Source organism: Micrasema longulum, unplaced genomic scaffold (assembly GCF_059751315.1).
Source record: "Micrasema longulum isolate JH-2025_06_02 unplaced genomic scaffold, ASM5975131v1 h1tg000576l, whole genome shotgun sequence".
Lineage (NCBI taxonomy): Eukaryota > Metazoa > Arthropoda > Insecta > Trichoptera > Brachycentridae > Micrasema > Micrasema longulum.
Genome location: NW_028277772.1, coordinates 241,034 through 254,919, shown reverse-complemented (window position 1 = coordinate 254,919; position 13,886 = coordinate 241,034). Strand labels below are relative to the sequence as shown.

The window sequence follows — 13,886 nt, the reverse complement described above, 5'->3', positions numbered from 1 at the left end:
GCGTTGTCTAGTAGGTGAATTGGTTCAGCCGGATAAATCTCATCCACATGATAAAGGTTTTAGCTCATTTACTTAACAAAAACAGACGGAAGAGTTGAGGAAATGTGAATGTTTAAACATAGATAGAATGGTGAATGTTACACAGTGTGTAAAGGGGCCACTTAAATCAGCCAAAGACAGGTCACAAGCCCTGTAAATGCGTAGACTTTTATATTCCCTTCTCAAAAGTATTTTCCCTCTCTGTTGCAACAAATTTAGACATTTACATTTCTCAGAATATAGTGAATACTCGTATAGTAACATATATCATAGAATATAGTGAGTAAAATCAGTTCATTATATTTGTGCCAAAGGCTTCAAACAAATAAGTAAAGTTATATCGTTCGCAGAATGCTATGATTCAAAACACAGATTTCGAGGAAAATTAATAATATTAATTTGTTCTTTTACATGATTCATGCGTTCATAATTTTAGTTGTTCTTATATTTTCGACTGATTTGGCTGTCATAAATAAAATTTACGTACACAGAAATTTGTATTTGAATGTTCACTGACATTGTTTGGATTTTCTTTGTTTGAAGCGAGACGGGCCACCCTTTAATTTCACATACAAAGGGCAAGCTAACAACTTTTATATTCAAGAGGCTGCTCATTAAAAAAGTGACAAATCTCAAAACATCTACTGTACTTATAAATGAGTTTTTTAAGATTCTTTTAGTGTTAGTAATTAATCATTTCGTTAGTAAATTTTATTTGCAAAATTCACTCTCTCAAAAACGGCAGTTTCGTAAGTTGGCAATGAATTTAGTCACGGAAGTGATGCATTTATTTTAAGGAATTACAAGGTTGATGCATTTATTTTATTGTTGGTAATGCCATAGATAGAAATAAAAAGACGAGTGTACGATATAATATTTTTGTCTATACTTCTTTCAGTCCCACTTTACCTTCCGCACTCCATACATTGACAGGTGATAGTAAAAACGTAAAATTTTGAGGTTATTATTGTTTTTTAAAGTATTTTTTAACAACTTCTTAATTTATTTCGATTTATCATGAAGGACTTCACAGTTCGCAGTAAGCGTAGCTTTTAGCTGAATATATTTTAATACTTTTGTAACAACTTTTGATAAGTGACAGGATTCGAGCGCCATAAGCATAAACTAACGGCCCATAGAAATGTGTGGCTTTAGCTCTATATAAACCATAGACCTTTTGGGGAAATCAATCGATGACGTCACACGCATTCAATGTCGTCATACTTGATGACGTCACGAATTTTTCGTTTTTCGCATTATTCAAATGACTAGAATTCAATCCTTTATGTCCCCCTTATTTCTAAACAGATTTTAATACGAATAGTACCGATTGTCTTTTTTTTATCATAATTTATTACCAAATAAAAACCCACCGTAGAATCTGTAGTCAGTGGCTTTATTCTGGAACTTATTAGTTTAGTTTTAGTAAATTTAGTCGTTTCGAATGAGAGAGAACGAGAGCGAAATACGATTTTGATTACGTTAGAGTGAGATGGATATACGACGAAAGAACGAACTTGCGAAATTAAATTGTGACAGAATAAGCCACCTGTACTAAAAGTCATAACCCCTTCATAACATAACCCCTTCACATAATTTTCCGAACTCACATTAAAGGGGCAATGAAGTTTGTAGAATTAAATTTAATTAAAATCGCAGTTCATGAAACTAAAATATTAAAAAGTAACTCATTTGTTGACATAATAAAATTGATTTTTAGTATGAAAAAAAATCAATTGAAAAATGTTGGTCCGCCTCGTAGTGTAACGGTCAGCACGTTTGACTACCAAAGAGGTCTCGGGTTCGATTCCCGACATGGTTGACATGAAGTATTGAATTGAATGGGTGTTTTTACACTGCAATATTTTATATGGGCTTGAAGCGTACGACTGATTATCTTACTTTTTTGTAAAAAAATAAAAATATCCAGACGACTTTAAATAATATTACAATGTTTTTATCAAAATTTGTCAGTAACGTATTTTTTCAAATTAATTTTAAATATTTAGATTTTATCTATTTCCTTTATTTCTTCAGGTAACTCATTGTACAGCTTCCATTCCCTGTACAATGAGTTTTGAGATTCTGTTTTTCTCCTCATTGGTAATCTTATCTTTTTTTTATCCCTTGTTTCATAAGTATGACATTGTTGGTTAAATTTTATTATTGTTTTTTTTTTATTCATCACCTTAATTATTTTATGTATAAAAATTGCTACATTATATTTAATTTGCTGCTTTACTGTGAACAAGCAAATTTCTTTGTGCATTCTTTCTACATTAGAATAGATATTTCTTTTGAGTATAATCCTCATCGTCTTATTTTGAAGAATTTGTATATTTTTAATTTCTCCTTCATTACATAAAAAAATATATATATAACGCCTATTTATAATATTATTATGATTTTTTTGTTTTTAAAGGAAATATGTGCGTTCTTGTAATTACCCAAATATTTCGATTTTGGGGGCATTTTCAACAAGTTGTAAATAACTCACTATTAGAAAATGGAAATCAAGTTGGAGTAGATTGTTGGTAAAAAAAAAAAAAGGTTTAAAAACAAAGTTGTTTTATACTTATTTTATTGCGATAAATATGGCTGTCTTTAAGTATATATGAAATTTAAGCTTGTTTTTATTCATTTTTTAGTTCTGGTTTTCTCCTCATTGGTAATCTTATCTTCTTTTTTTACCCCTTGTTTCATATGTATGACATTGTTGGTTAAATTTTATTATTGTTTTTATTTTATTCACCCCCTTAATTATTTTATGTATAAAAAGTGCTACATTATATTTAATTTGTTTTTTAATATATTTTTAATATGAAGTACAATAAAGTACTGTTCATCGATCAGCATAGAACAAACTTTGGCCTTAATTCTCCAATGACCCGTCTATGTCGTATTGTTAACTCAGGGCAAGATCTGGACTTTTTTTCTGTAAGTTTACAACGATTTAAACAATCACTAAATAAATAGTTCAGATCTTGTCTCAATATCTCTTATGTTTGTCAATGCTTCTTTTCTTTTTTAGTGTTTTTAACTTTTATTTTTTTATTTAATGCACAAAATACACAATTTTATCATGGCACAATTATAATATTTTTAATGTCCCGACTTGTTAGAAAATTCCTTGTTAAGTCGGGACTCTTCTATATATAAATCAAAAACACATATAAACAATATACAAAATAACCAAAACAATGTACAAAATAATAATAAAAAAATACAAAAAATTATAATTTATACATGTTAAGAATTAATGGAATGTAGAAAAGTTATGTAATAGTACAAGGCAATATGTTATTAAAATGTATAGGTATTTTATAATTCAGTTCGGTAATTAATTGATAGTAAAAAATACAAAATAATACAATAAAGTAATAATAGTAGCACATCTATAAGGTAAAATATGTAATTTCATAAACATAATAATAAATCATTTTATGCTTCGATTAGCAATAGTTAACTATTCTTATATTGTACCATGAATACCTGATGAATTGTATAAATGGACAATGTCCGTTAATAAATTAATAAATATATCTTATAAAAACCAAATCATGTTTGTACGTCAAAGAAATGAATTGTAAAATATTCTCGTCAGAAATGAAAATAATGAATAGATGCGGCGTTTTTCAAACAAATTGCTTACATACTTAAATTATAGAACATATGTTTCCACGTAAATGAATATATTTTCGTATGCAATGAATTATATTATGTATACATTTTCCTTTAGATTTTATTCCAATTCAAGGAAAATGAGCAAAATATTACAATTCTCAGTAAATCAGCAAATCGTCAACACGTGTGCAATGTGTGCATGTATATTACGCAAATGTTTGACATTTTTGAATTATTGTTGTTTCGCACGAGGTAATATTCAAAGATAGTATCATAAATAAACTATTGATTTGCAGATTTCGGTTGGTAGGTAGTTGATTAATTATGCATACGTTTTATGTCCCATAAAAATAGATGATTACACACAATAGTAAACAACCTATCGAAAATAGTTGTTGTAATATTTTATTACTGATAACACATTAATGGTGTAGGTACCCCGTGAATAAATTATGTGATTTAAAACTGAATTATCTACACTACATTTGCTAATCCTTAGCATACAATTTATTATATTAAAACAATGCGTTCGTGAATACAGAAATAGAGCAGTGGAAAATGGAGGAACTTCTATGACAAATATTACATATTGTTTATAAATGATTAATTGTTATTTTAACTTAAACTTGTCATTACAAAGATCGTTATGCAATATTTCACTTACTCTGCTGGTGAGACGGATCCTAGGTCCACGGGATCCCGGTGGAAGATTTGTCAACGACGATCTAGACATTTTAAAAATCACAGAAACCCACAAAAAACGTAAACAATAAATAAACTTCGTAAAAAAGTAACAATTTCTACAAAAAATTACGCTTTCTTAAACAACACATTTAAATGGAATAACGAAGTAAGAATCACTTTAAATTATTAAATACCGATAAAGAAAAATATTAAAACATAAAAATCATAAATCCATTTATCACAGCCCCATACTGACGTTGTGTATTAAATATATAGAAAATGAGTGTGAATTCTATCGTAACGGACCGACACATACGCGCACACTGTAGCTAACATTTTTGGGCGTGTATTGAGATTTTTTAAACTGATTCGACGGGCGGAATCAATTACAAGTGATTGTTTTGTATTTATAAAATCTCAAAATGCCAACACAATGACAGCTCCTTATTATGGCGGATGGCGGACGAACCGCGCGCGCGCAGTCCAGGCAACTGATTCTTAAATTATACACAACTCAAATATAAACGCAACACGCGTATACTTCTACTTCGAGCGAATTTCCTTGTCGGTTAATTTGCTTTGCATTTAATTCCTCAGCGAAAATATCAATAAAATTACGAACTTGTTCATAATATCTAATAACATAAACAAGTATTTCCAGATTTACATATTCAAATAATCCAGCTAATCGACATTAGTTTGTTTTTGGTATCGACGTGTATCAATATCTTTTTCAAGAACCGATTTGAATATACTTTTCCATTTTACTTTAAAATAATTAAATATTTTTTATGGTAGATAGGAAATACACTTTTTTTTTAAATATTTTAACGTACCAAATTTCAAAATTCAGTTCATATTAATTAAATGTGTGTTATTCGTGGTCTACAGATACGGCATCTATTGACATTTTCCAAAAGCTTAAAACATGAACTCGACGCATAAACACTCGAGTAATTACAATACTCTTCCGGGTGCGTCTACATATCTGCACAGTATGTAAAAATAATATTTTTTCGTCATTATAATACAAAGTTCCAAGCTAAAAGCAAAATGCAAAGCGATAGGACGGTAATTAAAAAAACATCGAAATTATTTATTGACATAGTCACATTGTAACTAGAGTCATCCGCATATACTCATAAAATTAGTTTGTAAAAATTGTAAGTTCCTTCAAATTTGTATTTTTTTAAACTTATTTTATTAATTTTTTATACTACAATTAGTCAGAATAATGAAAAACACAACGTCGAAATAAAATATTTATTTATTTATTTAGAATACATAACGTTCTTTGTATATTATTCCCAACGAGTTGTTGGAAAAAATAATTTAGGGACAAGTAGGTACATAACAATATTTATTTATAGAAGTATTATACTTAAACGATTATGTAAAGCAGAATAATAATTATGGGCTATTGTAAAGTGTAAACTAACAACTAAATCTGAAAAATAATTACAAACATTTTTTAAAATTCCAAATTTAACAAAAGTATGCAAAATTAACAAAAATTACATATGCATAAAAAAAAATCTGGATCAACTAAAGCAATAATTTATTTTTAATTATTTAAACTACCTATGTTCTCAAAAAAATATTTGTTTAATTTTCTCGGCAATTTATTAAACCGTTTGAAAGCTTTGCAAGAATTTAGTACTAAACTTAGTATCTTTCACATAACTACAATTCATCACTTTAAAACGGATTTTAAAAAAAAACAGAAAACATTTTTGAGAATGTAATGTGGAAGTCTACGCATTTATAAGGCTTATGACCTGCCATTGGCTGGTTCGAGTGATCAGTGAATGTTACACAGTGTGTAACAATCACTACCCTGCCGTTTAAACATCTGTATTTATTCCATTTATCTGTCAGTTGATTTTTGTTAAATAAAGGAGCTCTCGATGATCGATATACGTGAGATTAAACTGAATTATTTTTTAATGCATTGAAATCATTTATTACTTCATTGATTATTTAATTTCCCATTATTTAAATGATTGTAATGAATTATTTCAATGTGCTGCAAGGTTCCATATTGAGCCCTACTTTGTATATAATATATGTTACTGTTATGCGTAAACTGTTTAATAATGTCAAACATTATGTATACGCCGATGATACTGCTTTAGTCTCACAAGGATCTTAAAACTGCAGAGAATTTGCTGCGGGAAGACTTTGTGAATCTGCAAAAATGGTCCCATGACGCAGGTTTAATAATTAATTCTAAGAAAACCAAACTTACGACCTTTCAATGTTAATATTATACAAATATATGCACCACCAGCTGACAGTAAATATGATGACGAAGTTGAAAAACTATATGAAACATGTTCTGAAATCGACAAAAAGTGATGACATAAATATCATAATTGGGGACTTCAATGCAAAGATTACTAAAAGAAACTTTATACTCGGAATGCGACGCATGCTGACAAATGAAGTTGTTCCAAAGTAAATCCCTTACTGATAATTTATTTATCACATTGATGATATTGAAATATTCTGTCCCTGGCGGTGTACATCTTTATGTAGTAGCAATTTGATCATGGAATTTTGCAAAGTTTGAATATAATTAATATTAGTTTCTCGTGTATTTTGTACGTAAATACACGAGAAAAACAGTTTTCTCGTGCCGCGAGAGTGGTTCAGAATAGCTGTTCACGGATGTTGCATTGTAATCGCGAATACGACAAACAACCATGGTGAGAAATTGTTATCACGTCGCTTATTAGCACGTCAAAAGTTATTTGTGATTGAGCTACAGGAAGTTATAACGTACCGTATAATTGATGAGAGTCAACACAATCTTTTAATATATACATTCTATTACTTATTGCTCTTAATTGATTGCACAATTTTCTTACAAGTACATCCTATTAAAAATTACAATCTATTGATAAACCGAAATACACATACTGCTCAATATTTTCATGCATGTACGATTGCAAAATATCACTGTGCATGTGCATACATGCATATTTATGTAATAAAATTGATGATGTTGCATTAATTTTATTGTTAGGTGATCCTATGTGCATAAGTTTGGTTTTCTTAGAATTAATTATTAAACCTGCGTCATGGGACCATTTTTGCAGATTCACAAAGTCTTCCCGCAGCAAATTCTCTGCAGTTTTAAGATCCTTGTGAGACTAAAGCAGTATCATCGGCGTATACATAATGTTTGACATTATTAAACAGTTTACGCATAACAGTAACATATATTATATACAAAGTAGGGCTCAATATGGAACCTTGCAGCACATTGAAATAATTCATTTAAATAATGGGAAATTAAATAATCAGTGAAGTAATAAATGATTTCAATGCATTAAAAAATAATTCAGTTTAATCTCACGTATATCGATCATCGAGAGCTCCTTTATTTAACAAAAATCAACTGACAGATAAATGGAATAAATACAGATGTTTAAACGGCAGGGTAGTGATTGTTACACACTGTATAACATTCACTGATCACTCGAACCAGCCAATGGCAGGTCATAAGCCTTGTAAATGCGTAGACTTCCACATTCCATTCTCAAAAATGTTTTCTGTTTTTTTAAATCCGTTTTAAAGTGATGAATTGTAGTTATGTGAAAGATACTAAGTTTAGTACTAAATTCTTGCAACACATAGCTTTCAAACAGTTTAATAAATTGCCGAGAGAATCAAACAAATATTTTTTTGAGAACATAGGTACTTTAAATAATTAAAAATAAATTATTGCTTTAGTTGATCCAGATTTTTTTATTACGCATATGTAATTTTTGTTAATTTTGCATACTTAAATTTGGAATTTTTAAAAAATGTTTGTAATTATTTTTCAGATTTAGTTAGTTTACACTTTACAATAACCCATAATTATTATTCTGCTTTACGCCACTATTAAGCTCCGTAAGATTTCATATTTTTGTAATGTGCTGAGAGGTGATAAATATGCCATACTTCAGCTTGTCATGAAGGAGAAGATCGAGGGACGTAGAGTGGTTGGAAGAAAACAGCTTTCCTGGCTTCGAAACATCCGAGCATGAACCAGGATTAGAACTGTGGAGGAGCTGTTTCGCACTGCTCAGGATAGGGAGGGAAGCTTTCTCCCAAGTGATCGTCAACGTCGGGAGGACCCGACATGACACGTGAAGAAGAAGATGTGATGTTTTTCTAATAAAATTATTATTAATGTAGGTTAAGTATGATAAATCGAAGTAAAAAATAAGAAACTGCTGACGAGTTGTATGCTTACTATTTAGCAGGACTTTCATTTTAAGACTATCGTGTAAATATTTTTGAAAAAAAACAAAAAAGAAACATTATGTTGAGTCAGTTCTGCCATGGTTATCTGATATATATTTTGGGCGCGTAATTTTAATGTAAGTAATATTTTGAGTTTTTGGACATTCGAATGTATGTATGTATACAATGTACATGCAAATATTAGGTAGGTATGCAAGGGGACGTTTGTCGAAAATATTTTAACAGGAATAACTCGTTTAAAAAAGAACAAACCATATGTACACATCTACATATAATTATTATCACCAAAAAAAATTATTTATTTTTGGTAAGACCGCTCTTCTGAATTTATTATGTACTTATAGCTACTATAAACCAGGAGTCTCCAAACTTTTTTAGCTAAGAGCCACACTGACTCCTCCACAAGTCTGACGTGCCAAGACCCACTTGTAGCTACGAGTATCGTATCATTCCAACACACTGTTATTTTTAGTCAAAAGAGTAAAAAAAAAACTTTTGGCTGACTGTCCGTAAGGCACCCTTAATAAATCGTCCGCCTAGTGGTCAAATGGACAACGCATTGGCCTACCTTGCTAGAGGTATCAGGTTCAATTCTGACGGGGTTAACATGAAACATTAATTTATAAAGGTGTTATTACACTAGAATATTTCATAATACCTGGACCTTGATTATGATGGGAAATTTATCTTCAATTCTATCTACAAAGTAAAATTAAGTTTTATGTATGAAAAATATTACATTATGTTTACATTTTTTTTTTCTAAACATGTTCAATTACCGGTTTCTGACAAAGATACTTTGAATTTTCACACAAATATACAATATTTAGTACATATATATCAATATTAGTTTATACTGTCTCAGTAGTCCGTCTCGATGAAGATAGCCGTTCACAATAGCGGCCCTGGACTGACACTAAGACTTTCGAAATTTCGAGTCTCGAGACATTTTCAATATCGAGACTCTCAAGATGCTGGTATCGAAATTTAGAGACTATTAGTACGATTCTAAACGCTCTCAAGGGGTAGAGAATGCGTTGCTAGCACTTAATTTACATACTAATCAAAAAATATAACGATGGCGATATCATATCTTTATAAATCTATATATATATATAATTCTTTTATACGTGTGTATGTCACTGAACTCCTAAACAGCTCGACTGATTTTGATTATTTTTTTGTGTGTATTTAAATTCTTTGGACGGTTTAGATTCATAATTGAACCCGGTAGGTGGCGCTGCCATCAGTAACAAACTCTGTAAAAACAAGAGTTGAACGTCGCAGGATATCGAAATATTGCTCTCTTTTTTTATTTTGCTTTAGGCAACAGCAAATCACACAATGACGAAACGAAGTTATCGAAATGTCAAACTCAATATCAAATGTCACTTAGTATACAGTTTATCGAAAATTCGAATATCGAAAAAACGTTTGCTGAACCAGCTAATAGCGGGCAAACTAAAGTTTGGGCAAGACAACGTATGTCGGGTCCGCTAGTTTTTTATAACATAGTAATGAAAATGAAGGTATAATTTTACAATCTCAGTTCTAGCGAAGGTAACACTAAGAATCTAAAGCAAAAAATGTGCTCGCCAAGTCAAAACTGCCATTTTTAATTAGACTGAGGCTGGATTGGTACGGCGCTGCTCGTATATATGCTGCATTTTTTATCTTAGCTCTATCTGGCCCCCGATTACAATGGGAAGTCAAGAGAGTTATCTTCAACTGTCTTTAAAGAAAAATCGATATTTGTGTACGAAAATGAGTATATTTGAATGAACATTTAAAGTATCTTCGTCGGTAACCTTTAATTGAACATGTTAAGAAGAAAAAAATGTACATATGTATATTCTGATTTTCATACAGAAAACTTAATTTTACTTTGTAGATAAAATCGAAGATAAATATTAACTTCCCATTGTAATCGGGGCCCTGGGCCGCGATTATGAACGAATATCTTCATCGGTATATACTGAGACGGTATAAACTAATATCAGTATTTATGCACGCAAGTGTGTATATTTGTATGAGAATTCAAAGTATCTTCATCGGTAACCGGTAATTGAACATGTTTAGAAAAAAAAATGTAAACATATTATATTTTTCATACAAAAAACTTCATTTTACTTTGTGGATAATATTGAAGATAAATTTTAACTGCCCTTCAGAATACGTACTCTTACCTGGAGCATGATGGCTACTGGTTGCTAGCCGACTTTGCCAAAACCTGGATAATTTTTCTAAATCTGGCAATTTCTCCTAATAATCCCACAACTATCTTCTTTTTATTATTGAAAGCATCTAGTGCAGATGGAAATTTTTCCATTTCGTTAAACACAAAGGTACAGTTGAACTTTAGCCACGTGATTAATGATTTTAAAAATCCGAAAAAAGAACCCCAACATTGAGCATACCTATAGCTAAAGCAGAGTTGGACAGACTAGATAAGGTTTTTTGTCTACCTATTTTTTTTACTAAAAAAGCTACTTTGAAAGGGGCTAAGCCGTAGTCTTTTAAAAGCCTACTAGTTGTTGGTTTAAGAAGATTTTTCTGTTATGTTATTCTAGTTAGGCTAGTGTGATCTACTTTTGGTGGTATAGAGATAATTGAGTGGTATTGTATTAATTTGAAAAAAAAGTTTCATTAAAAGTATGCTATGTGTAAATTATTTACTACTGCTTACGAATTATCGTTAGTATCGAATTGTCTCGAAGTCTCGAAAAGTCTAGAAATTTTGAGACTTGGTCTCCGAGTCTCCCCTTAGTCTCGAGACTCAAATTTGTGTCGAGACTGGAAGCCCTAACTGGCACGTGATGCGTAAGACTGATCATCTCACCTTCACGTAACAAAAATTATCAAGATACGCTGCGATTAGTGTACCGATGCTGTGCGAAAGGAGAATAATGATGATTATAAATAAAGTTTTCTAATATAAATGGCGGGAGTTATCTATATGTAGAGTAGGTATCTACTTAATTGAGAGTTTTGAAAAATTAATTTCTGTTTTAAAATATTTTCTAAGCAATCTAACCCACCATAATGCAGCTCTATATTATTTTGGCGGGAAGGAAAAGTTGTGCACTCAATTTATTAACCACTCCTTTATGACCTACTCTTCAAATAAAAATAGACACAATGATAAACCGAAATTAAAATTACAATAATAGCACAATTGTTTGTGTAGGTGTGTTATGTTAATTTTTTAGCAGTGAATTATATAAATTTAGGATTATAACATTGTGATTTGTTTTTAATATCCCGCAATAAAAATATGAGAAGAAATCAAAAAATATTTGAAAAAAAGTTGACATGTTCATAAATTTTATTGCTCTACGAATTTGTAAATTTTGGTTTATGTTTACACATTGGTTTATTCGCATTTAATATAATATAACAGCAAAACAAATATTTTTAAAGTGTTAATGGATTCTTGTTAGAATCGTGGTGGTATAGTTTTATAATTATTTCGACTAAATTAACTAATAATACCAATACTTTTTAGAATAATCGGTAAGAATTACAATAATTCTAATATTCGCAGTATGACATACATAATTTTACAAGTTTTTTTATTAATTTATAACCTCTCTTAATCTGATTCCGTAACAGAAAAAAATACTCGTGAAAATATATTGCTTGCGTAAAAACGTACAATATAATAATCAAATGATTTTATTTGAAATTAAGTCAATATATGTCTAAATAATTCAACTAGATTCAAAACGTTTTATTCGGCCGGAATAGACGCCGAAAAGACGCCTAAGACGACAGAGTATTTTTTTCAAATAATGACATAGAACTTTTTTTTCAAATTATGACAGAGAATAAGTTTTTTTTAAATATTTGCAGCTACAAAATGGTGTTTCCTACCAGATAGTCAGGCAACGGCCGCGGCCGGATAACGTCATCATCGTCAATGTCCTCAGTGTCACAGTCGATGTCACCGGCGCCAGGGACATCCCGGCTGGGCGCCGGTCCCATGCCCGCGACTGGCTGCAGACTGAAGAGGTCCAGACCAGCTGGACGGCTCCGGCAGAGGGAGACAGAGGACGGGACAGGCGCAGAGCCTCGCTCGATAAGGTGCGCGCGCAGCAACCCCCCTCGGCAACCGTTGGAATACGAAAACATCCCCTACCTGGTTTCCAAACGTGTTTTTTTTGTCATATCGAACCCCAGACATCATGCACGGTAGCCAAACTCGCCAATCATTATACCAAAAGGCTTTATTATATGTAGGCACCTACTTTTATAAAGAGCAAGTTTATTGCTAACAAAAATTATTGATTTGATTTTGTTTAATATTTTATTTATTTTATCATCATCATAATTTCAATATAAAGCATTGAATTGGTACACAGGTAATCGGACATTCACTGTGGCTCAATTGGTTAGACGGCCAACTGTTAAACTGGTGTCACGGGTTCGATTCCCGCCATTTGCAAAAAAATATTTTTTCTTGAATGGTCTGATTGCTGTTATTATAGTGTATTTTTTATTACTTCTTTTATTCCGTTATTCCTAAAAAAAAAACGAGTGCACCGTATCTTGATTATTTATGCTACATGAAAATTAAAGCGATCAGTCATACGCTTTAGCTTCCAAGTATTACACTGAAAACCACTTTTAAAATCAAAGTTTCACGTCCACTCTGCGAGGATTCGAACCTAAGACCTAAAGCATTGTTAGCGAACGCCCCAACCATTGCACTACGAGGCGGACTTATCTACTTCTTCTTCTTCACGTGTCATGTCAGATCCCCCGGCGTTGACGACCACTGGAAGAAAGCTTTCATATCCTGAGCAGTGCGAAACAGCTCCAATGTTCTAATCCTAGTCTTATCTCACTCGATAGTTTTTAGGATGTATCACCAGAGAGTGGCCATCGAGTCAAAAACATTCGTCCCGGGTTTTAGTTCTATTTTAATATTCTTCATCCGCCCAGACAACATTGCCTAGAAAAAAATCTAATAACTTACAGTTACAAAGTACAATTGATATTACATAACTCCCAGGACCCAAATGCATATCAACAAAAATATAAAACACTGGATATCGGGATAAAATGCATGTAAGAATTCATCCTTCACTGAGGCAATTCGCTTGCTGAATACGGCTTCTACACATAATATGGACGTATTTTTCTGTACATAGAGGCAATTTAGCAGCTATCTGCTTTGTATTCATTTTCATTTGTAATGTTATTCTACCTTCACAGTCTACATTACGGAATGGTTTAAATAACCCGTAAAGTAATGCTGACTACAATAAATACTTAAATAA

General features: G+C 31.3%; 1 protein-coding gene across 4 annotated transcripts in view; it reads right to left on the bottom strand.

The window, feature by feature from the left end:
- The window catches only part of LOC148280482 (monocarboxylate transporter 14), a 144,507-nt gene extending 131,918 nt beyond the window's left edge, over nucleotides 1–12,589 (bottom strand). For 2 of the 4 annotated variants that reach the window (XM_088228314.1, XM_088228316.1), the window contains exon 1: nucleotides 12,478–12,589. In XM_088228314.1, the coding sequence (XP_088084440.1) occupies nucleotides 12,478–12,588 (111 nt within the window). In that variant the 5' untranslated portion in view covers nucleotide 12,589. Of the gene's footprint in view, nucleotides 1–4,327; nucleotides 4,887–12,477 lie in introns of those variants that run through there. The other 2 variants (XM_088228315.1, XM_088228318.1) reach the window with 1 other exon arrangement.
- Between the last annotated feature and the right edge of the window lie 1,297 nt (nucleotides 12,590–13,886).